At 42.9% G+C, this 25010-nt stretch overlaps 1 protein-coding gene across 5 annotated transcripts in view; it reads left to right on the top strand.

The window, feature by feature from the left end:
• cica (capicua transcriptional repressor a) overlaps window positions 1–24394 on the top strand; it is a 45717-nt gene extending 21323 nt beyond the window's left edge. For 2 of the 5 annotated variants that reach the window (XM_069681562.1, XM_069681563.1), the window contains exons 6-22: window positions 5632–5731; window positions 5831–6013; window positions 6208–6334; window positions 6644–6816; window positions 7571–7703; window positions 8142–8224; window positions 9808–10696; window positions 11169–11311; window positions 12835–12995; window positions 13405–13648; window positions 15023–15329; window positions 16894–17063; window positions 17480–17622; window positions 18950–19101; window positions 20657–20800; window positions 20881–21006; window positions 21152–24394. In XM_069681562.1, the coding sequence (XP_069537663.1) occupies window positions 5632–5731; window positions 5831–6013; window positions 6208–6334; window positions 6644–6816; window positions 7571–7703; window positions 8142–8224; window positions 9808–10696; window positions 11169–11311; window positions 12835–12995; window positions 13405–13648; window positions 15023–15329; window positions 16894–17063; window positions 17480–17622; window positions 18950–19101; window positions 20657–20800; window positions 20881–21006; window positions 21152–21414 (3541 nt within the window). In that variant the 3' untranslated portion in view covers window positions 21415–24394. The remainder of the gene's footprint in view (window positions 1–5631; window positions 5732–5830; window positions 6014–6207; window positions 6335–6643; window positions 6817–7570; window positions 7704–8141; window positions 8225–9807; window positions 10697–11168; window positions 11312–12834; window positions 12996–13404; window positions 13649–15022; window positions 15330–16893; window positions 17064–17479; window positions 17623–18949; window positions 19102–20656; window positions 20801–20880; window positions 21007–21151) is intronic. The other 3 variants (XM_069681565.1, XM_069681566.1, XM_069681564.1) reach the window with 3 other exon arrangements.
• The last annotated feature ends 616 nt before the right edge of the window (window positions 24395–25010 follow it).

A 25010-nucleotide genomic window follows, 5' to 3' on the forward strand; every position in this document is an offset into this window, starting at 1 on the left:
AACGCTACGGCTGGCAAACAGAATCAAGAGAAGAAGAGGGAAGAGGCAGAGAAGACAAAAGATTAGATTTATATTCAGGTGTAGAGTCGCGTTGTGGCACATTGACCACTTTGTGAAACAAGGCCAGTCTGCCAGTCAGACTGAGGAAACAGCCAGACAAGCTCTGGTCCAATTTAGCTCTTGTTTACATGCAAAGTGCAGTAATTTACGTCTGCCAAATGTCCCCCAAACAGTTTATTTTGGAGCATAGATACGGTTTTATTGACATAACATTTAGGAGTTTGTACTTTTGTGAAATATCATTAGGGAGCAAAATATTCCTGTTTAATCCTACTTTTTGTCCCTTTTTGTAAACAGTGTTATTTTGGCAGCTGTTTTATTCTTAGTCTTAAAGGGCCAATTCACCTATTTTCAATCTCAGTCCTATCAAGCTATTACGGGGAGCTAATGCCATTATGGTTGAAAAAAAACAATTTCACTCTGTGCCTTTTGACAATGTTATCCGCTTCTCCAATGGGTCCTGGAAAACCTCCGCTTGCTAAACTACACATCCTCAATCTAGGACGCCCGCTGATGTCATGTCTCGTTCAAAATCGTCAGGTTTGAAATGTAGACTGCAGACCTTGAGATTTTTTAGACGATCCACCGGTATATTGTTGTTGTATTTTGGATTCTGTACCGCTACTGTTACGCATGTAAAGCCACAGAACGAAGCCGTACAGTGACACATACTGCACATCCCTCTCTTGCCTCATTTGCAGCAGCTGTGTTGGTTTTACTGTAAAAAGTTTTTATATAATCGTCATTACTTCTCATTTACACAGTCTGACTGAAGCAGACGGCCGATGATCGTTCCTTTTTATTGCGGAAGAAGCGTCAAATGACGCGTAAAACGCCCTTTTTTCTGTGAGCGTGCACAGAGCCTGAAGCAGAAAGCTTCTGTGGGTTAACAGAGAAAGTTCGTAACGTCCTTTGTGATACCAGCTGCTGCTTTGGGACATCATCACCTGTATGACTGGGTCGGATTCAACCAATCCACTTTCAGGAATGAGTTGTTTGTGTTTTGACAGACAGATTCGACGCACAGCGGGGGAAAATATGAATTTTAAATGTCTGACAGTTAATGAAAACAAAACATACGTGTCGTCAGAGTTGTTATTATCAGCGACCTATTTTTAGCCCGTCAACGTCTCATCTTGTGATGGAAAAAAAAGGTTGTTTACGAACATTTATCGTTATTATTTTTAACAAAATTAACACTGTTTGTAAACTCTAGTAAAAAATGTGGTACTTTTATAAAACAAAAGTCTTCATAGCTTCATTTTATTCTTAAATTTACTTAAAAATGAAGATAAAAAAAAGTTTACCCTCTGGCCTTTAAAAAGTTTCATCTTGTTTTGGAGCAACATTTAAATGGTGTCGACTCATTTTGAGAGCACACCTTATTATGTGTTTCCTCTGTGAAACTCTGGCTATGACTCACTTGAAAGCAGATAGTAACGGAAGATTATAATATGCACAGTTTGTCGGCGTAATTTGAATCGCTGGCTTTAAAACTCTCGAGGACGCTGAGCTCAGAACAGGTGCACTGAAATCCACCTGTGACAGCGAAATTCAAAAGAAACAAACAACAACAAACAACTTTTCTACCAGCTGTGTGTGTGTGTGTGTGTGTGTGTGTGTGCGTGTGTGTGTGTCTGGCAAGAGTTGTACAGTCTGTGCTCGCTCATTCCACTCAGTCTCAGGCTGCGTCTCTGCGTCTGGCTCGGTTATTGCTCTTTCAGAGTGACTCAGACGGCTGCGTGGCTGTCTGGCTGGTAGTGTGGTTTTGAATGTTTCAGGGTCACTGTGCTCTCAGCAATGGCGGCTCCAAACACAGCCGCCATCATTGAGAGGACAAAAAAGAAATGCTTCAGCGTTCTCTAAGTGTTGCAGTAGTTACTCCTGATATCCGGCTACATCTGAATGGAGAGACTAATGACATTAATGGAAACAAAGCTGATGCTTTTCACATCATTTATGAGCTGTTTTACTCTTCTTGTACACATTCCCTAGTTCACAGAATTACTAGCAAAAATGAGTCTTAAAAATATTTATTTATTACATTTATTTAATTTGCTTCTTTTATTTCTACCGCTTCTCATCCATCCTTTAACCACCTTCTTTGCTCTGAAGTTTTTCCAAGTCCAACACCAACATATAAAATGCCTCCAATATTCCTAAAATGCAGGGAGCAAGTCAAAGCACCAATTGGATAACATAATATCTCAGCTCCCCCAAAGATCAGTTTGTTTCTTCTTAAAAAAACGCCTACAGAGCAATAATATAAATAATGGATGCTACGAAAAACTGTTACTGTTTAAGCACAGTGAGAGATGTTTTTAGTGTTTTCAATCATACATTTTAAGGCTGTGCTTTTTTATTTTACGTTAAGATAATCAAATCACAAAAATACAAAATATAGCAACAAAAAAAAAAGCAGATGCAAGGAGTGCTGCATGGGTGTGAAAAAAGTTGTTTCTCTGGTGCTCTTTGGTGTTGGGATCCAAGATTCAAGTTACTGAAAAGATCTTCGGTACTCAGAGGGGTTATTAATAAAAGCCTTTAATTCTTTAGGGCTACAGACTCACAGTAAAAACATGCATGTTTCAGCCATTGACGCCTTCATCAGAGTAAGGACAAAATATAGCAGTTTCTTGTTAAAGTTGTAATCTCGAAGATCTCAGTTTCGTTCTGGTTGGCGGCATCTATGGCGATAAACGGTAATTGCAGGAGCACACTTCCCAGATAACCCTTGATTTTCCTCGCTGACGGTCGCTTTCCTTTTTAGAGCGTCAAGTTTGTTTCTTTTTCTTTGGATTTTCACTTATTGTTGAAGTTGTATCTGTAGTCATCCATCTTTTCTTTGTTTGTTCAGCCATAGTAGATTACTGTTTACTCGCAACACTTGCAGAGACCGGAAAAGCAGCCGCTTAGCTCTGCCTACCCTGCTGTTGATGGAAAACGCGTCACTAACTGGGCGCTGCTTGTGATTTCTTCTGCGAAAGTCGCCACAGACACCCAGTCTGCAATACTGCACATGCAAAGGCTTTCATCAGCGGGCCACAGGCTCAATCACCATTGTGTTACCTCATTCAGCGATAGACAGTGACTTAACAGGCATTTATTTAAATGAAAATCTTCAAGATTATTACTTTAGATATCAGGGTTGCTTTGACTCTCTTTGGGGGTTACAGGACGTCAGGAGAGACTGGGGCTAACATTAGCTTAGCTTAGCTTGTCACGATTCCTCCAGTGAACTCAGCAAGGCCAGACAACAATGATCGCAATCAAATCAGGCTTAGTAGTTTGGCCTGCAGCTTTAAATGATGATACTAGGTATACTTTATGTTTTGTCACACATTTATCGGAGCGGTACTCTGCTTCGACCAATGCTCAAGTCTAGGTAACGGAAAAAGTATAACTGAAACCTCTTGTGGTTTATAATGACACTTTAAGTGTATGATGTCACCTAGCTGAAGTATGCTATAGTGCTGTGGTGTCGTCCTGTTGACTGAAATGTGTTAGTTATGTTCACAAGTTGTCAGCAGTAACTCACTGCAGAACTTCCGCCAGCCTCCTGTCACCTCCTGTGTCTCCCATTATGGTTCCTGATGTTTGCAATACAAAGAAAGCTTTTACACCGCCCACGCGCACATTCAGCCATATGCCTTTAAACACGCACAGAAATAGCACATCTGACTTAACCCCAACCAAATTATTACATAACCCCAATCTCCCTGAAACCTTGTGATTGCTCTGGTAATTATGAAGTAGTGGTAGTATTTATTTATTTTTTGTCTCGTCTCCCACAGCTTAATTTCTACCTTCATGGACACTGTGTCTCTCTGAATCTTTAGCTGTATTGTGTGTTTGCTGTATATAATAAAAGTGCTTCTGTAAAACTGAACAAAACGGCAGAAAAATACCCGTGTAGGCTCCTCTTCAGACTGAGGTCGCTCTATCAGAGAGGTAGACATTTGTTTCTGCCGGCTCACACAAAAGACTTATTGAGTGGTCTCAACCACTGAAATCTTTCATCGTTGTTCATTCAGCACTTATCTATAGGTCTATCATTTAGAAATCTGTGTTTTTTTATGAGAAGCAGAATAAAGAACTACTGATTAGCTTGTTTTGGGCTGCATGGTGGTGCAGTGGTTAGTGCCACACAGCTAGAAGGTTCCTAATCGAATCCTGGTTCTGACGTAGTCGGCCTTTCTGTGTGGAGTTTGCATGTTCTCCCTGTGCATACGTGGGTGCCCTCCGGGTACTCCGGCTTCCTCCCACAGTCCAAAGACATGCTCGCTAGGTTCACTGGTTACTTTAAATTGCCCGTAGGTATGAGGTTGAGTTTGAGTGCAAAAGGTTGTCTGTCCCGATCTTGAACAGGATAAGCGGTATAGATGATGAATGGATGGATCAGCTTGTTTTGTTGACCTTCTTCCTTTTTCAGTGTCTGTCTTTGCTTATGTTTTATTATTCATGTTCTCTTTTTGGCTCTCTGCAAGTGTCATCACCAATAAAACTCTCCTATTGTTAAACCATTAATAATAATTTCTATTCAGACTAATGAGTGTGTTACTCCTCTGTTTCTCTAACCGTTGTAACATCAGAGAAATTCAAACCTAACCCAGTTTTTATTTGCTTTTTCTATTTGCTCTGTCTGCTCCGGTCTTTTGGCCCAAATGAAAAGTGTACTGCAGTTTAACTGGAAACAGCAGTTTCTTTGGAATCACCTGAACAAATACGCAGTATTTGGGATGTGTGGTGATAAGATCCGGCCGAAAAGATATCTAAAAGTGTGTTCATTGCAAGAGCAGTACATTAAAGGAACTGAAAGTCTGTAGGAAGAAGACAGAAAACAGGGAACCGCTTTAATCTAAAGGCTTTTTTTGCGGTTTACACAGCATAGCAAGCATGAGTCTTTTATTTTGGTTTTTGATTTCAGTTTAGTTTTACTTAGTTTTTTATTTTTATTTAGAGGAATTGACTAGTTTGAGTTTAGTTTTCGTGTTCGTTTTTCAGGTATTAAGAGGAAAGCCTTGATTTAAAGAAGCTGAAAAGGGTAGGCTGTAAGAATGCATGACATGATTTTAGTCCTTTTTATTTGGCCAATGTCTCTCAAGAAGTCAGACAGAGCAGGACAAAGTGGTAGCCATAGCAACCACAGTGTGAATCGAGGGGGGAAACGAAAACTAAGCGGATTTTGCCTGCAATTCTTTTTAGTTTTAGTTCGTGTTGCATTGTTCATTGTAGTTTTATTTAGTTTTTATTTTTATTTCAGTTACTGAAATTATTTTTTCACTGTTAGTTTTAGTTTTCGGTAACTAAAATAACTCTGATAGCATGTCATAGTTAATGTGCTGAAACTGGAACTTCATGAAACCTTTACATCAAACCACAAAGATGTGACTTTCTGAAAGAATCGAGGCTTTTACACAGCATCCTGGTAGATGAGAGCGTGTCTTGAATTTCTCATGAAATCCTTCCGCCTAGTTCCTTTCCCGAAAGTCCCTCACAGTGAGGAATGTCCCTTGATTTCCCGTCTTTAGTTGACTCATTGTTTCACTTTTATTCTATTTGTAAATGCAGGTTCTCTCCGGGTGTGGCCAATGATCCAGCGCCCTCCTCTGGCCCCATCAAGAGACGCACACAGTCCCTCAGCGCCCTGCCAAAGGACGGAGACAGGAAGGTCAGTCCATCATGCAGAAGACAGTCAATCAGTCGGGAAGGCAAATTAAAATACAAGATTTAAATGTCTAAACTTTCTGTCCTTCTCAACATCATCCAGAGGGAGAAGGACCACATCCGCCGTCCCATGAACGCATTCATGATCTTCAGTAAACGCCACCGGGCCCTGGTGCACCAGCGACATCCCAACCAGGACAACCGGACAGTCAGCAAGATCCTGGGGGAGTGGTGGTACGCTCTGGGGCCCAACGAGAAGCAGCAGTACCATGATCTGGCCTTCCAGGTACGGATGTCCTCTTATGTTCTTTAATTTGCTGTTATTTTGACGAAGTATTTTATAGTTTAGATCATAATTGTACGGAATTAGTTGGTAAAATACTGACATAAGCCGTGAGAGGCATGGTTAAATAACATAATCTCAAACTGCATCAACAGAAGAACATTAAAGACTCTCTCCTCCTCCTCCTCCTCCTGCAGGTGAAAGAGGCACACTTCAGAGCCCATCCGGATTGGAAGTGGTGCAACAAGGACCGCAGGAAGTCGCTGTCAGAGGGCCGCGGGACTCCAAAGGAGCAGCGGGAGAGGAGCATGTCAGAGAGCATAGGTGTGTGTGATGTGTGGTTTGAGCACTGATTAGAAAGAAGGAATATTTCTTTGATTAGTAAGAGGAACTTAATCTCCTGCTTTGAATGTCTTCTATCTATTTGAGACCCTGAAATGCATTCAGTCGTATGGAACCATTTAAAAAACAATGACTGTAATTATGTAAAGTGAGCTGATTTCTATTGTGTCTATTTTGTTGGTGCTTTTAGACCAAACATTGGTGTTTTTTATAGAAGTGGTTTTAAGTTTTATTGCTCAGTTCTGTGATGATTCAACGAGATATTTTTGCTCTTTCTCCTCTCTTCTCTAGATCCTCATGGGGATTCTCAGGTGCTGGAGGGGAAGGGAGGAGGCTCGGGCTGGCCAGGGGGATCGGAGCGTCGAGGGGGGCTGTTTGTGGGGCAGCACCCCCGTCCCCGAGCCTTTTCCCAGAGTGCCGTGCACACCCTGGAGCAGAGGGAGAGGGAGAGAGACCTGGAGAAGGTATGAGGTTGTTAATCTGTAGCTCAAAGGCAGGCAACAGACTCAGGAGATTAAAGAAACTGTTACAGATCAGGAGCTGGTTTAATCTTAAAGCTTAAATCATGTGCTTTCAGTGCTGTCGAGAGTATTATTAAAGCACTTTAACAAGTCTGTTGCATCTTAGAGAACAAAGACAAAAGTGAAACAAATAAAAGTTAAGAAAATAAAAACGTGGATATTTGTGAGTGTGTGAGCGCCTACGTATCAGAACACACGTGTGTGTGTACACACACAGCAGACGTGTGTCCTTCACACTGCAGAGCATTTTGGTTGAACTCTTCAACTGAAAGCACGCTGTTGAAAAACAGTTCAAATGGACGCTCTTTGTTCTTTGTGTGAGGGCTTGAGTTGTTGCTGCTGAAAAACCCACTGAAAGCTCTGGGGGAGCTCAGCCTCCAACTTCAAAGGTTTCACTTTCTACTTTTTCGGAGCCTTTGAAGGTGCGAGACTGGTGTTTGCTGCTTCGCTCCTAATCACAGAGGGATAGGCCTGCATGTGAGCTCTTTTGTTTTGAAGGTTATGCTGTATGTGTATGCATGCTCTGATAAATGCTGTGTTACTGCTGTCTGAAGTGTTGTTGCCAAGTATGTGAGGTTTTTCTTTTAGCTTGAAGTTTATAATCTGTGTCCTTCCAAAAAAACAAGTGTGCAGAAACTACTCAGACATTCTGTTTGGAAATTGTACAAAGTCTTTGGTCTTTCTTTTCTCCCCTCAGGAGGAGGGGTCGAATTTGTTCCGCCATCGGCCCATGCCTCAGTCCCTGTACCAGGGCGGGGCCAGCGAGGACGTGACCAGCGACGAGGAGCGTATGGTCATCTGTGAGGAAGAGGGGGATGATGATGTCATGGGTGAGTGAGATGATCAGCAGCATCGTGGTCTAGTGGTGGTTAAAGAGACCGTTGCGTAACCACAAGGTCATAGTTTCAGTTCCCAAAACAATCAGTGTGTCTTTAAAAAGCTTCAGCCTTCTTAGTGAGAATGACAATGTCAGCAAAACACTAGCTAAGCTAAAAAAAGATGCCGTGTCATCTGCTGAGCGCCAGCCCTGGACTGTTAATCACTACTGTTGAAATAAAGCAGAAACAAAAGCACATGATTGGCTGTCTGATGGTGATTAGATGGTTTGAATGCAGCATTTTTCAAATGTACACCCAAGCACCATCAGTTTTTCTTCTCTCTCTTAGCTCTAAATTCAAACTAAATCACACAGGAAACATTTAAAAGTTTATTGTGTGTTTGCTGATTTGTTTAAACGCTAACATGTGATATCTGCGTCTCACCATCAGAAGATTCCTGTCCTGAAGGCTCCATTGACCTCAAGTGCAAAGAGAGAGTGACGGACAGTGACGAGGATGAACCAGATGGACAGGTAGCTGCATAATCATCAAATATCTTGAGTTACTGTTAGGCTTGCACCATATTGGAAAAACGAACATTGCAATATCTTTTTGTTCTGCAATATTCATTGCAATTTTAAAAAATACAGGAAAAGATAAACACAGTGTGGTTTCTTGTCCATATTAGCAATTAACAATCATGTTTTATTATTTGGGACTTTTAAGTCTATTTTCACTGAACAAAAGAAAAACCCTCTCCTACTTTTATCACACTGACAAAAAGTAGAGAGAGTACAGACGGAGCGAAATGTTACAAAAGTTACAAACAGACTTGTGGGCTGCAGGTGTGTTACTTATACGGTATGTCATCAACCATTTCTAACGGTCTTCAAATGTATGTGTAATTATCTTGAGCAGCCCCATACACGCCTCAAGTCTCCTACTTCCTGTCGGCACCATAGACTGTATAAAAAGATAAACGACATGACAGCTCCCTAAAAGTGAAGCTAAACCCTCTCTATCGCCCCCTGCTGACTGGCTGCAGTATCGGTCATAAAGCCCGCCTCCTCCATGTTAACAGATGGGACACGAGTCAAACTATAAAATCAAAATACACATCAAATACATTTTTCTCGAACATGGTTTCTGTCATTGTAGTTAGTTCTTATCATGCTGATTCATGTCCATGTGTTCATTTTTAATTAGTTATTTGATGTTGTAAAAATGATGATTGACAGCTCTGTTGACCAATCCGGCTCCTACAGCCGATCTGTTCCAGATTAGCAGAGTAGAGGAGGAACGGCGAGAGGAGACGTAACTAAAACAATCACTACAGTCATTGAAGTTCCCATAACGGTGAACGTCTGCTTCAGACCAACACAAGAAGCTGTTCTGCTGTTACTTCATTTGCTTCACTGTGACACGTTCTACGATGTGACAGTGGCACATGCGGACATCACAGTTGCGATTGTTCAACGATATATCGTGCAGCCGTGGTTACTATCCACCATGGATGAATTATGAAGACCTGGAATACAGTACCTAAGATGGTGTTGTTCAGTGAAATTGCTCTCATGGTGCATTAGCCAAAAAGTTTCTAGCTTTCAGGTTAACCTTAAAGATAAGTGGCCTGCTGAATCCTGGTCTTAATAATATATCCGTGCAATCTTGAGTGGAATTTACTTTAAGCTTGCTTTTTGTTGGCAGATGTGTCTCTACCTTCCTCCATCTTATAAAGAACATATAAAGGATGTTGATATAAAGGATCTTTATGACCTGTTTATAGTCTGACCATGTAGCTGCGCTGCAAAAAAATAAACTGTGTATTCAACAGCGGTCGGAGTTGGGTTTTGATGTAGCTGGATTTTCAATGTAGAGCCTTGAAGAGTTTCACTTAATTCTGCTTGTAAGGCTTCGTATCGTCGGTGGTTTTGATTTAAGCTTTTTTCTTTCTGAATTCATTTTTTCCCATCAAACTTTAAAAACCCAAAGAGTTACTATAAGTTGAGAAAGTTGTGTGTTCATGAAGATGAGAAGAACTTTACATAGTAACTTTCTCGCTTTGATCTCTCCCTCTCTCCGTCTTTCCCTCTCTCCGTCTCTCTCTTCCCTGCAGCATGGCTTCCAGCCAGTGGCTCGCTCCTCTCTCCCCTCTTCCTCTCCCTCCATCCCTCACTCTGACTCCACCTCGTCTAAAGGGAACAGCGGAGGAGGAGGAGGTGGTGGTGGTGGTGGTGGTGAAGAGGGGAAGAGAAAGAGAGGTACAGACGGAGGAGAGGAGGGGAGCGAGGGAGGATCCAAGAGAGCGGAAACAGCAGCAGTTGGAGGAGAAGGTGGGCTGGGTGTCTCCTCTCTGTCCATCGCAGGCTCCACGTCCGGCAGCCAGGCTCCCCTCTCTTTGGCCCAGCAGGGTTTGACGCAGGTCCTCGGCGCTGTCCGCATGGCTCCAACTATGGTGACCAACGTGGTACGACCCATCGCCAGCACGTCCATCCCCATCGCCAGCAAGCCAGCAGAAGGAGCCGTCCCCCTCAGCTCCCTGCCCCAGGACAAGAAGGCCGCTCTCCTGATGGGAGGAGGCGGACCTCAGCAGCTGCCAATCAACGCAGGGGGTGGGTACCTGTCCTCATCCTCCTCCCCTGGTCCAGTCAGTGTCACCCCATTGGGGGGCAGCGGCCTGGTCACTAGCCTAGTTCTGGGAGGGTCCTTTCCTGCCGCCCAACCAATGCAGCTCCTCACCCCGCAACCCCCGCAGCCGCACGCACAACCCCCGCTTCCTGTCCTCCAACCCCAGCTCCACCCCTCTGCCGCCACCTCCTCTCACACACCTCCCGCCAGCCTCAAGCCGCTAGCTCAGGTCCAGTACATCCTGCCAACCGAGAGCCCCGCCTCCCCTCAACTCACCCACCAGCAAATTCTCTCCCTGCCCGCTAATACTGCCCTGGCCAATGGCGTGCACTCGGGGGCGGGAATCAGAGTCGCGTCAGTCAGCCCCGGGACCAGAGGTGAGACAGAGAGCAACCATTGGCTAACCAAAACGAGCAAATCAGAGCTTCATATAAGTTTTACTGACTTCTTTTATTATTTTTTTTACTGTAGTTCCCCTTTCCTATTAATCATCTCCACAGGAAGCACTGAAAATAGCTTTGATTGGCTTACATAAAGGAGATAAATGATTGACAGGAGAAACACTGTTGACACGAGTATGAGCGCCCGCCACCCACCCATGCCTTAATCACTCTATTCATAAGAGTCAGAAGCAACAGAACATTGTTCCACCTTGTTATCAGCAGGAATTTCACTATTATCAGTATCTGAAATGTCCTCTCCATCTCAGTGTGTCTCCGCCCACCCGTCGTCCTGCTCCGTCCTCACCTCCCTTATTTTGGCTCGATTCATCTGTTTCTCACGCTAAGTGTTTTAATTCTGTCTCTCTCTCTCTCTCGCTCTCGCTCTCTTTCCCTCTCACTCATTTAGTCCAAACCCAGTCGCCCGTCTTGCAGAGCAAGATGTTGGTTCCCATGGCAACAGTCAGAACAGGGTCTACTCCTCCTCATCCTTCCATTTCCCTGGTCGCTCCGCCTCTTCCTGTGCAGAACGGCTCCGCGACAGGAAACAAGGTAAGAAATGTCAACAGGGTACCTAAAACAAGTGTCAACAGTGTGAAAGATAAACAGACGCCCCCCTCTCTCTGCTGACAGGTGACAAAGTAGTTAAATCACAAACAGCATCAGCGGCGCTCACAGCAGACAGAGACGACACACAGGAGTAAAGATTACAGAGGGTCGGGGTGGGGAGGAAATCTGCTCTATGCTCTGTGTGACAATCTTTATTCATCTTTGACTCGTCCGACTCTGACAAAAAACGGCTTTCACTCTTAAAAGTACCGTCACACATTGTCATTTAATCTATTATGTAGAACTTAATAGGTCTGCATGAGATGAGAAAACTCTGTGATGTGGACTACATAATTCAATATTGCGATATCAACATAAAATGCACTAAATACACTAAAATTAAAGAGTGCATATTAGCTATAACTCTTAGTTTGTGTCTGTCTGCTGTTCTGATTCTTTTACACGATACCTGTGTTTGTAACACGTCCCTCCTGAATACAAAATACATCCAAAAAGCTGTTGTTGCTTTTTTCACCACTAAAATTAGTGTTCAAGCCCAGCCATCATTCCCAGGGCTCCAGTCAATAGATATAATTTTCACATGCTTAGTGAGAAAGTTTGGCTTGTTTACATAGAGTATTTTTTCTTCTTCATTGTGATACATTCAGACTTCTGTGATGTGTATATTGTGAATGTGCATTTTGCAATAACAATGAAATTGCAATATATTGCCTCGCTCTGGTACTAAAACAGCTTAGCGATCAGTCGATGGACAGATAATTAGTTTAGAATCGAGTAATAATTAAACTACAAAGCTGGTTGCTGCTGCTGCATCTTTCTCTTTAATATGTTGGTTGGACAAAGTAGAACATTTCTCGAAGATTTTCTCAGCTTTCTGAACTTCCAATTAACCAATTAACGAATTATTTGTTGGAAGAAAATATATTGCCCACAATTTTTACAATCAATAAATCTTTTTTGTTTTTATTTGGCAACAATTTCAAACCTTTGCTGGTTCCAGCTTCTTAAATTTAAGGATTTGGTTCCTTTATTTGTCATTCTTGATAATCAATTGATCCTTAAAAGTAAATAAAGGGTCTTTGTGATTGTTTCTTGTACAGAAGCATTTTTGACAACTTTTTGACATTTGAAATACTATCAATTAATTTTAATAATAACAGGAACATGGATTAATAATTATTGTTGTAGCCCGTATAATTTTTCACTGTAATTTATTAACTTAACATTTAATTGATAATCAAACAGTGAAATGAATTAAAAACCGAATCTAAATACTTGATATTTGCTGCCCTGCTTCTGTTCTGCATTTTAACTAAGTGTGTGAATTGTTCTGAGGAGCATAAAACCACATTTTATATTTATAAGTTTGTCTTCCTGGAATCATAAAATCACATTTAACAATCAGATTCATGTTCTCTGAAGCAACTGGAAAATTTTAGTCTATTTTTAGTTTTTTTTTTGTGAGAAAATCCATTTGATTTTATGTTTTTTATTGTCCCCTTAAGATCATCCAGATCGCTCCCATGCCTGTGGTCCAGACCAATGTTCACCCTAGCGCCGCCGCAGCGGTGCATCCTGGGAGCCCCTTTCCTGTTTCCGTGGCAACTGTGATGGCTCCCGGTGCCGCGCCTCCACAGACCGTTCTCCTGACCTCTCCACCCACCAGGTCGCTCACACAGGCCGAACACCTGAAAGACAGCAGCATGTACACGCCTGTATTTCCCTCAGTCAGCTGGTCAGAGATCCTTCTGAGGTCCTTCAGCTCAGTTAAACATTCTGTCAGATTTAAACATAAATTATTCTTTATGTGTGGTGAATGTACGTAAAGAAGGTCAAAACTTCTAAATCAGTTTGATACTCTATCTTCCCTTGGAGCGATTTGAACTGTGAGAAAATAAAGCTCAGCTTGGCCGCATCATTGAGAGAGAAATGACTCCTAGTTTACATCAAAGCTTTATTGTATTGTATTGTCTTTTTGCTTAATGAGCCATATATGTAAATAAGCATCTATTTGCATTACTTACTGCTTAATTTAATTATTCAGTTTTGACACTCCTGACTCTTCTCTCCTTTAGGATCACCTACGTCCAGTCTGGACCAGGAGGTCCCACATCAGCACCCCAGCAGGCCACACCCGCACAAGGCCCTGCGTTTCTCCCATCATCTCTGACAGCACTCGGCTTTGCAGCCATCGCCCCGGCCGGCCAAACCCTGGTGCAGCCAATCGTCGGGCAACCTCCGTTGTTAGCTCAAGCCCCGCCCCTGAGCTGTCAATCACAGACTCCTCCAGGTCAGGCCTCGGGAGCCGCTGGTCGTCAGGTAAGGAGGAGCAGAGAGCTGTACAGTGTCAGTACCACAGACTTTAAGCCGTGGTGTGTGGGTGTTTCGACATGAGGAAACTTAAATGTCAGAAGAAGTAAACAGCGTTTAACGAGTGGCATATTAAAAGCAGTCTGCCTTTTTATTTGCTTCAAAGGATCATTTCTAGACATGTGAAGGTTACTGAAGTCTGTGCTGAGCGTTGATTAATTTATGAGCCTTTTTTCAGTTTTCAGTTTTAATTAAGTGGAGATTTAATTTCCTGATTTCACAAAGTGTCCGTGTTTTTTTATAATGGTGTCTAAATTAATTAAACCTCATCAAAAGTATCTTCATATAAAGAGTTCATAGTTTTAAAAAAAAAGAAGAAAGCTTGATTTGAAAAGCTTGACGCTCACGCAGCTCCAGAGGCAGCAGGCTGAACGATGCTGGATGCAGAGTTCTGGTATCAATAAATCATCACAACATTTGTTTTGAAACATTCTGGAAATTTCTGTAAACAAACAAGAGAAAATATGGGCAGCACTTTTTGTCTTTACCAATGACTGTATATAAAGATGGACGTTGTGTCTCCATCTACTCTCATGGTACGAAATTGAAGCCAAAATACCCTCCATGACGGTCGCTGCCATCTTGCGCTGGTGACGTCATTTGGAGCCAGAGCTTTGTGGTAGAGGCCGCCGTAGCAGATACAGACATACAACTTCAAAAATAAGTTAAAATCCAAAGAAAAAGAAACAAATTGGATGCTCAGATGAAGGCAAACAGTCTGAAAAGGAAAGCGACCGTCAGCAAGGAAAATAAAGAGTTACAACCGTGACAAAGGGAGCCGACCATAGACGTCTGGATAAATTGGGAAGTGTGCTCCTGTGATATTTTTATAGCCATTAGACGAACGTAAGTTTAACATAAAATGGCAAAGATCCCCCACCTTCACGTATTTAACAGCAAAACAGCAGGGGGCGATAGAGAGGGTTTGGCTTCACTTTCAGGGAGCTGTCATATCGTCCATCTTTTTATACAGCCTATGGTCTCTACATTTTACATTTTGTTGCACCAGTTTTTTTAAAACAGCTGGGTCGATTTATAGCACAATTATTCAATTTTAGTACCCCACCTCTCACCCAATAACAAGCTGGGATAGGCTCCAGCTCCCCCCACGACCCTAAACAGGATAAGCGGTATAGATAATGGATGCATGGATAATTAATTTTAACTAATCCCCTCTACCTAAGCTTGCATTCTGTAAAATGCTCCTGAAATTTAACACCTACTATCCTCTTTTTCTCACACTAAAGAGCAAACTAAAGGAAAGCCTTAAACACACATCACTCCTGTTTCCTGACGTGCTTTCTATTCTGCTTTCCTCATCAGGTACTAACTGCCATCTACCCCGCACCAACCGTTGCACTGCCTACTGGTGTGGTCTCCGTTACAACTGTGCCGCCTGCAGTGGCCGCTCCAGCCCAGGACATGATGAAACCCTCCTCTCCGTTGGCAACAGGAGTCGCTGGTTCACCAGTGGCGACCTCTCAGCCTAATGTGGCAGTAGAGTTTGAGTCAAAGGTGGAGGTGAAGATGGAGAGCCTGTCAGATGGTCAGTTTGAGGATGGAGGACACGGGTTGTCGAGCTGTGCTCCCAGCTTCTCATTTGCCTCGTGTATGAGTAACGCCACAGCAGGTAAAGCTCCTCTGGTTCTCTCTAGTTTAGTTTAGGCCTAGTTTAAGCTCTCTCTCTCTCTTTAAAATATCTTGAATCTCCAGTTAGTTGTGTTGCTTTGCGGCGCAGACACAGGTTTAATGCATGCTTTGCATATTTTATCTTTTTTAACGTCACTTGCTCTCTTCCTGTTTTAGCTTAAGTATATTGAAGTATATTTTGATATCATAATGAAAACAACAAAGAGGCATATACAAGGACATCTACGTATTCTCGTCCCATATTCAATTGCTGCTGTTACTACGACAACCGCAGACGCATTCGGCTAAAAAGATGGCAGTTAACATGGTCACTCATTAAACGGAAACACCAGGCTCTGTTGCATGCCCTCTCGATCCCCGCCGTGGGGAGTGGCTGTTAGTTAAGGAGGCGCTTGATTTGATATGCAGCAGCGTTTTCTATGGGCGGAGCGTGTATTTTAAACGTCAAAATCAATATCAATTATTTAATCATGGGAAGCCATAATCGTGATCCGGATTAATATTCGATTAATTGTGCAGCCCGAACCTGAACTTTACATTTGTTGCAGAACCATCAGATATTTTCTAAATTGTCCACTGTTGGAATTTGTTTCTTTTTACCTTTAAGAAATAAAATGTGGGGGCGCTGTTTAGCTCAGTCAGTAGAGCAGGCGCCCCATGTACAGAGGCTACAGTCCTCGTCGCACTGATCGCAGGCTCGACTCCCGGTCTGCCGATCGTTTGTGCATGTCATCCCCCACTCTCTACTCCCAACATTTCCTGTCTATCTTCAGCGGTCCTATAAAAATAAAGCCAAAAAGGCCAAAAAGATAATCTTAAAAGAAATAAAATGTGGCCACATTGATTCTGTCTGTTTTTAGCAAATGAAAAAGATTTTTTTTAAAGAGCTTATGTTGAAGATCGCTGTTTCGTTCTCTTTGGTGGCACCTATGGCCATAAACAGTAATTACAGGTGCACACTTCCCAGATATCCAGACAGTGTTGCATGTGTGACGTCCACGGTTGGCTCCGGTTGTAACTCTTGATTTTCCTGGCTGACGGTCGCTTTCCTTTTCAGACTGTTTGCTTCATCTGAGCGTCGAGTTTGTTTCTTTTTCTTTGGATTTTTACTTCTTGTTGAAGTTGTATCTGTAGTCATCCATCTTTTCTTTGTTTGTTCAGCCATAGTAGATTACTGTTTACTCGCAACACTTGCAGGGAGCGGAAAAGCAGCCGCTTAGCTCCGCCTTCCCTCTCTGACAGACCAAACACTGCTGGGTGATGAGAAACGCGTCACTAACTGGGCGCCGCATGTGATTTTTTTTCCACTAAAGTCGCCACAGACACCCAGTCTGTGATACTGCAAATGCGAAGACTTTCATCAGCGGGCCATCGGCTCAATCACCGTTGTGTTACCTCATTCGGCGATAAATAATGAATGAAAATCTTCCAGACTATTACTTCAAATTCACACTGTGAACTTGTGATAATTTTCAGTGTGCAGGTTTTTAAACAAGAGATGCCAATGAGATTGAAACGTTGGAAATTATCTTTATCCTTTCCAGTCAAAAAAGAGGAGGACTTCGGTCTGCACATCAAAGAAGAAAATCTGAGAGACGGACACAGCAGAGAGATGCAGAGCGAGACGGACAGAGAGCGAGAGAGAGGGATGAAGGAAAACAGTGAAAAGAAGGGAGACAGAGACACAGACAGAGACACAGACAGCAGCAAAGAGGTGAGAAAACTGAATATCTGCTCCATTCATTCAGGCATTTCTCATCTAACCGCACATTGTTGAAGCTGTGATTAGGAACCTTTGAAGGCCTCACTCCAGTTTTTTATCTCTTCTCCTCAAGAAACTTTAAAAAGGAATCAGGGCATGTCTGTATATTTTAAAGATGCACAACTTTACAGGAATATACCAGGATCTATGTTTTTCTTGTTTCCTGTTTTCACACTTTGATATTTTACCAAAGGTGGTTTTGGACAGTTTTTCCCAACATTAAACCGGTCCGTTCTATCATGTAGAACTTTTTTGTTAAACAATAAACACAAGCTCACATTCATCCATATCCAAAAAAAGATGTTCTGCAGGAAATATGGGGGAATAGCAAAAGAACCAAAGGAATAATCACCTCTCTCTCTTCCCAGGCTGGACCTCGTTCCACTCCTCCACCACCCTCGTGTTTGGACCCCCCTCCTCCACCACCTGCGGAAAGAGAGCCCCCCTCTTCCTCAAAGAAGACCAAGTTCAGACCCCCACCGCTCAAAAAGACACCTGACTCTCTTGAAAAGTAAGCAGGACATTATCATCACAAGACAGGCGCTGATCACAAGCTGAGCTGACTTTTTTAACAGTTCTTAAAGGGCCAGTTTCCTGATTTTCAACCTCAGTCCTATCACGCTATTATGGGGAGCTAATGCCATTATGGTAGAAAAAAATGCAATTTTGCTCAGTGCCTTTGGAGGACGCTATCCGCTTCTTCATTGTGCCTTGGAAAACCTCCTCCAGACTACGTAAAATGCGCCATCTGGTGGAGGCCAGGGAGCTCGCTAAACTACACTTCTTAAATCTAGGACGCCCGCCTCCGATGTCATATCTCGTTCAAATTCGTCAGGTTTGAAATGTAGACTGCAGACCTGAAGATTTTTAGACGATCCACCGGTATATTCTCGTCGTATTTCAGATTCTGTATCACTCTGAGCCATCGCCTGCAGTGAAACAGAAGTATTTCACTCCAGCGTCTCTCGCTGGGCCGTTCCTTTCAGAGGGAGGGGCGCAATGCACACTGGGTGTTGTAGGAATGTAGAATAGGCGAAACCTAAAGCTGTTTGTACAACTTTCTCCACAGCTATGGCGTCAATTTCAAATATTATTGTCTCTATCGATTACAGAGAACACCAGCTTTATAAATAAGAGTGGATTCTGTGTCTGAATGAACGCAAAAGTTTTTAAGGGACATTGAAATTGGTAAAATGAGAAGTGCAACTGGTGCAAAGTGTTTTGTTATAATTTAATCCCCATCTTCTCTTTGCATCAAAGAGAAGCTTTTATTTAAGAACAGAGTCATTGTAAGTGATCAGACTTTAGTTATCACTGTTGAAGAATCTTTGCCAAACCCAAATAAAACAAGTCTGCCTGCTCCTTCTGTCTTCTTGGTCACTGTAAGACAATGTTCTCTCTACTTTAACAGTTTACATTTCTCAAGCTGAGAGAGCTCATATAACAGTAGTTTGTCTTCTGTCATTACGGCGCCAAGCAGCTTGAAGATGAGATTCAGAAATCTGGAGACATTTCCATTTGTTGACTTTATTTAACACTGATTTTCACACATGGTGACATCGAGCTCCATTTTTAGTTGGTGACCAAACCTCCCATCTTCGTAAAATCCTTGTGGAAGCTGTGTTTACTGGACGTGAGTGGGCAGAGTGCTCATTCTTTATATTCTTTATTTAGACAGCAGGAGAGTGGTGGTGAGGCCACAGGGAAGAGAAAGCCCTGGCAGATCTCAGCCCTCAGGCATGAGAAATGTGTACGCACTCAGAGGACATCCCTGGGTATTTCAACCATCCGATTACTTGAGTTTGTATTGACATGACCGCTGTGTTCTCTGTGTGCAGGGTCTTGTCGGAGTCCTACTTCGAGGAGCGTTTTGCTGAGCTTCCAGAGTTTAACCCCGAGGAGGTCCTTCCTTCGCCCACTCTGCAGAGTCTGGCCACCTCGCCGAGAGCCATCCTGGGAAGCTACCGCAGGAAGAGACGCAACTCCACCGGTGAGAAGCAGAAAGAGTCACTGACTTTGATCCAGAGAAATACCTAAAGTGATATAACACACAGAGGATTAATGGCCCCCTTTTAGCAGGGGACTAATATAACCGGGGGAGCACAAGTCTGTATTCAACTCAAGCTTTCTGACATTTAGCCCGGATATGATTCGCTTCGTAACCTTACAGAATATCTGTTTCACCTTTTGAAAGAAGAATGTTCCTTACACATGCCGCCGTCATCCACCTCATCATCTTTCAGGATTAAGATTTTCAGAGGGATATTAGCTTGCTCTTTCTGCAAACGGTCTCTATGCAGTGTAGCAAAACAGGGTGAAACTTTCATTTTTAATTGCCGGCACAGCCTCCAAAATTCCTCGACAGGGAGAGAGGCAGATAAAAGGCACTGGGGGGAAAATAGAACTCCAAGTGACACACTTTCCTAATTTCACTGGACTAATATCATCAACCTCTGGTGATTATAGTCTGCTGAAACAATTTAGATGAACGAATCACTTTCTGCATCACAAATAGCAGACGTGGCAGATGTGCACAGTACAAAGATTAGAGATGACGTCTAGGGATGGGTCATGAATTTCCAATATTCATAAAAACATTTTTTTTTTCTATCAATTTTACCGGTGCCTGGTTGTAATGCGGTACGACCGCCAGGCGGTGGCTGTAGTGCATCTGAAAGCTGTTTGCTAACCTCCATTAGATAACAAAAGAAGAAGAAAGCATTAGCGCCAGGTGACGATAAAGTGGGTGTGGCGCTGAGAGATTCAGAAACAGAGAAAAATGCAGCGTCGTCTGCAGCCGTCAAAATGTTCTGTGTGAACAAAAATGAGGTCAAGTGCAAACAGTAAAACTAGCATATCATTATGTGGGGCGGCTGTGTGCTCAGTGGTAGAGTCGGTCGTCTTTCAATCGGAAGGTCAGAGGTTCGATCCCCAGCTCCTTCAGGCTACATGTCGAAGTGTCCTTGGGCAAGACACTGAACCCCCAAATTGCTCCTGGTGGCATATCTGATTGACAGTTGGGCACTTTACTGTGCTCTGCCATCAGTGTGTGAATGGGTGAATGTGACATGTAGTGTAAAGCAGCTTTGAGTGGTCGCAAAGACTAGAAAAGCGCTATATAAGTACAGTCCACTACCAAGTACAGTCCATTAGTTTGCAGCAACTTTGCACAGTATGACAGGCTGACTCTCACCGTAAGAGAAATGGTCCCTCTCTCTCTCTGTTAGCGTGTTATAACGCACGCGGGCTGATCTTCCAATAATAGTCGAATAGTTCCCAGTGAATTTCGAATAGTATTTTTGCTTGAAAAGCCCATCTCTAATGACGTCCTCAATCATAACCGTGCACTACAGGTTCCTTGGTAAAACTAGTTCCTGAAATAGGGCATAGTTCTAATTCCCCCTTTTCTTTTCTTCTTCTTTCTCCTTGATCTTTTAAACACCACTGTCCTCTCCTTTATTGCATTTAATAACTTCCTACTCCTCTACCCTCTGTCCTCTCTTGCGGTTTGTCCCCCCTTTCTTCACCATCTTTACTTTATGTAGAGCTGGAGCCGACTGCAGAAGACCCCAGCTCCCCGAGGAGGAAGACTCGCCGTCTCTCCAGCTGCAGCTCGGAGCCCAACACCCCCAAGAGCGCCGCCAAGTGTGAGGGAGAGATCTTCACCTTCGACAGAGCAGGTCCGACAGGTACATCAGGTGCAACAGCTGAATTTCTGCTCCAAAAGGTGTAAAGAAAGTGATACAATGTTTTTCCTTTCTTTAACCAGGTACAGAAGGAGAAGACCTTCTCGGAGATATAGACCGGGTCCCTTACTCGTCTCTGCGTAGAACTCTGGATCAGCGCCGAGCCCTGGTCATGCAGCTGTTTCAGGAACATGGCTTCTTTCCCTCAGGTAAAACACCAGTAGAACAACTTTTAAACTGCACAGACAAACCTTCCTACAGTTTCAAAAGTATTCCTCACATATTGCACATAACTGGTCAATAAATACAGAAAACTGCACATGCATTATTCTTTCTTTCTCTCTTCACCTGCAGCTCAGGCCACCGCTGCCTTTCAGGCACGCTACTCGGACACCTTCCCCACCAAGGTGTGTCTGCAGCTGAAGATCCGCGAGGTTCGTCAGAAGATCATGCAGACGGCCACACCCGGAACCCTCGAGCTCGGAGGCTCAGCCGAAAGCAGCCCTGCCCCGTCCCACAGCTCCTCTTTCAATCAATCATCCCGGGAGGACGCAGGGGCGGAGCAGCAAGGAGACAAAGGCCGGAGCCCCGAGGAGCCGAAAAGCGAAGGATCATAAGCTGGAGAGGATGACGATGTGGGAAAATCAAGGAAGAGAAGAAGAGAGAGAGAGGAGTGTGTCATCCCCGCAGAATGTTCTTGTATGTGTTGCAGCAGTACTCCAGCGGGATCCGATCTACTGGCACTAAACCTCCACCAGACCTGGGCAAAAAAAACATTTGAATATGGTCACATATATTCAAACTACTTAAGGTGCGCTTGATTTGTCTAATCAGACATTCAAAAAAAAAAAAGAAAAGCCTCAAAAGTGGATGAATCACATGCAAGTCCTGATGAGTCGAGTGCTTCTGGTAGTTTTCCCTTCTCTTCAAAGTATCCAGAACATTCTCAGTGAACATTTTGCCCAGGTCTGCTCTCAGCACATTTGTACAGTAGTTTGTAGTTTGACACACAAACTCTGTGGTACACACTCTCTATCTCTGGCACACACACACACACAAAACATGGTGCATATGTAATCTCCAGCATGCACGTCCCCACATAAACACACACACACACACACCCTTACCAAATCAGACTGTTACTCTTGGTTGGCAGTCCTCAGGGACCGCCACCAAGGACCATGACACACAAAGGCACTTTGTCACTTATTGTGCAGATGCAGTTTGCTGTTGCCAGCCAGCCAGCCAGCCCTCAGATGCCATTGACTTGACCTCCTACTCGCCCCTCCACTCCTCAGCACAGTGGATCGGGACACAAACACAACCCCAACGACCTCCACTTATATTCCACAGCCCCTCGATGCTGCAAGACAGACAGCACACACACACTTATATATACTGTACATTACACACACCAACATGGACACATCTGTGCAGTGTGAGCACTTGTACACAAACATAGTCAACCCTGGTCTGACCAAGCCATCGGCCTGCACAGTTTTTAGTGATTGTAGTGAGAAGAGAAGCTGAAAGCATGAAATCTATTCGCTCCTGGAAAACAAAAAGGAAGCAGGAGTTGGGATGTAGTGTGACCAATATTTGCACCTTCAGTTATTTGCCATTATGAAAGACTGAGTCCTCATTGGTGGGAGCTGATTATATATGTCTGTATGTCTGTCGGGGTGCCCTCCCCGAAACCTGTGTGAACAGGCACCATAAAGAGATTATGTAAAGAGACTAATGGTTGTGAGGCTTTGAAGATTCAACGATGAGTTGGACACTGACTGGCTCCCAACAGAGCGCAGGGAAACGCTGAAGAAGAAACCGGATGATGTTCGATGAAAGGAAGATTCATATTCCAACTATAGGAAGACAGATAATAACCCTGAATAAGGACAACAACAACAACAACAACAGAGCGAAAACGTAGAATTTTAACCAAACTTCTCTGAATCTCCCAGTGGATATAATGTTGCTTTCTCTCGTTATTGTTGCCGTGGAAATAACCAGTTTTACCGTGGCCTGTTTTTCTCTCGTGGCTCTATTGTGTTTCTTCTCCAGCATAAAAAAATCACAACAAAAAAAAAACTTTGGACAAAGAAGGGGAGGAAATCGGTCGGTGGAAGCCCCTACTTTTAATCATACCTGGGGCAGTTCTCCACCTGCCCTGCCCCCTTTCCTCCGCTACTATTTCTCACCAGACACAGAAGTGGGGGAGCAGGGGCGTTTGTCGTTTTGTTAAAAAACGCAGAAATCAGGTGTTTGCACAATTTGTGCGGCCCCTCTCATCTGGGACCGCCGCAAGTTAAATCAGGAAAGTATTGTTTTTAGAGATTGTTTTAGTAGAAAAAATAATAACCTTGTTCTGTATGTTATCAACCTCCTTTTTTCCTCCCCTTGTCCTCCCTTCTCTCCTTTTAACCCATTTCTCCTCAGTCCTTCCTCCCCTTTTCACCTCCCTCTTTCCTCGGGTCTCCCTTGACCCCCCTCAAGTGTTGTTAGAAAGTGCCCTTAAGCACTGGTCCCGGGTCAAGCGCTATGTAGCTCAGGATGGCTCTGGTTAGGGTTAGTTCAGGGAAAGCAGATCCTAGACCAGCCCTGGAGGGCAGTCTCTGGAGCCCTCCCCTCTTCCCTCTCTTCTCGACACTTTATCCTTTCCCGTCAAATGGTGCAATAGGACATTTATTTTTTTGAAAGTGGGTGGGTTATTTTGTTTCCGGGGGAAGGCTCTGTGCCATAGATATTGAATCCAGTGCAGTCAGTCAGTGAGAGGAATGAGCTGTTGTGATACTATCTTTAACTATGGTATAAAACAAAAAAGAATCACACAATTATTGTTCTTGTTGAAGAGATAGAGGGTTTAACTAACTAAAAGTCAAAGACAACTTTTGAATAGCACTTTTTGGCTCTTTGCTTCCTTGGTGAAGAGTGGGGGTAGTTATTATTATGGGTATCTCTTTTGTTTCTCTGTATACAGTTGGATGTGTGAAAAAATATATATACCGGTATTTCCATATATGTGCATTTAGGTCTGTCATTGGGTGTGTGTGAATGTTTTGGCACATGCAGGTAGTGCGTGAACACAAACAACCTCTTGTCTTTCTCCACACAGCAACATAATCAATAGTATATTTTTCATTGTATTCTACATTCTATATTCTACTCTAGAGACAGTATTTTTATAGTCACCATGACTATTTTGTCTGCCATCTTGACTGTTATTGAACCCCGTTGATTCAGGATATATATGAAATATATATTCAGGATATATATTATATAAATATATATAAATACACACAGGTAATAGAAGACTATCAATTCACATCTCTTTGGGGTTAGGGCTGTTAAGTGTCCATCTGCATGCATGTGCAATCACATGCACACATGCACACACACCCACACAGACATTTGTGCATACACACACATGTATGCGTGTACACTGTATGATTGTGCTTAAAAATAAACTGTCCTTACTTTGGAGAAGGAATTTTAGGATGAGCGATGTGAGTGTTATCTCATAAGCAGGCATGTTGACCATGTGCAATATTTCTAAACAACAAAAAACTAAATATTGAAAATATTAAAGATCTAACACAACATTGTATGTCGTTGAAGTTATTTCACATACCAAACTGTATTCCTTATGCATTTATCAACGTACAGAAGGGGTCAGATTGCTTTGATAATACATTTATCGCAAGTTGTACTTTGCTTTTTCCAAATTCATCCTTAAATTAAATTTAAAAATGTGGCGGTTGAATTATGAACAGGATCTACAGATGCAGCCAACTGGATCCACCAGGCAAGTCCCCCAAATCCCTGGAACGTTCAGTGTGTACTTCTCCAGCTGGCCTTTATCAAGCATATCAGTGCTAAGAGTGCTTATTGGATTAGAATAGCCTTTCATGTCAGGTCATATTGGGTGAGAGGTGGGCTAAGGTAAGAGGACCTGGACAAAGAGCCTTCCATATTGGCAAAAACAATGTGGGAAACTGGACATGACACTCTTATTTTCATCCTATGACTGTTATATAATATTACAGAAGAAATCTTGAAGAAGATTCAAATAATATCACAATGTTGAATCTCCAATATGTCAATCATAGTATTTTTTTAAAAGTATTTTCATTCTTTTTTTCACTGATATTGAAATTGTTACTAAGATTATATTTTCATAGACTAATCAGAAGATGTCAAAACATTGCTTTATGGT

This window comes from Semicossyphus pulcher, unplaced genomic scaffold (genome assembly GCF_022749685.1).
Source record: "Semicossyphus pulcher isolate SPU_LCO1_2020_fin unplaced genomic scaffold, fSemPul1.0.p SCAF_5, whole genome shotgun sequence".
NCBI lineage: Eukaryota > Metazoa > Chordata > Actinopteri > Labriformes > Labridae > Semicossyphus > Semicossyphus pulcher.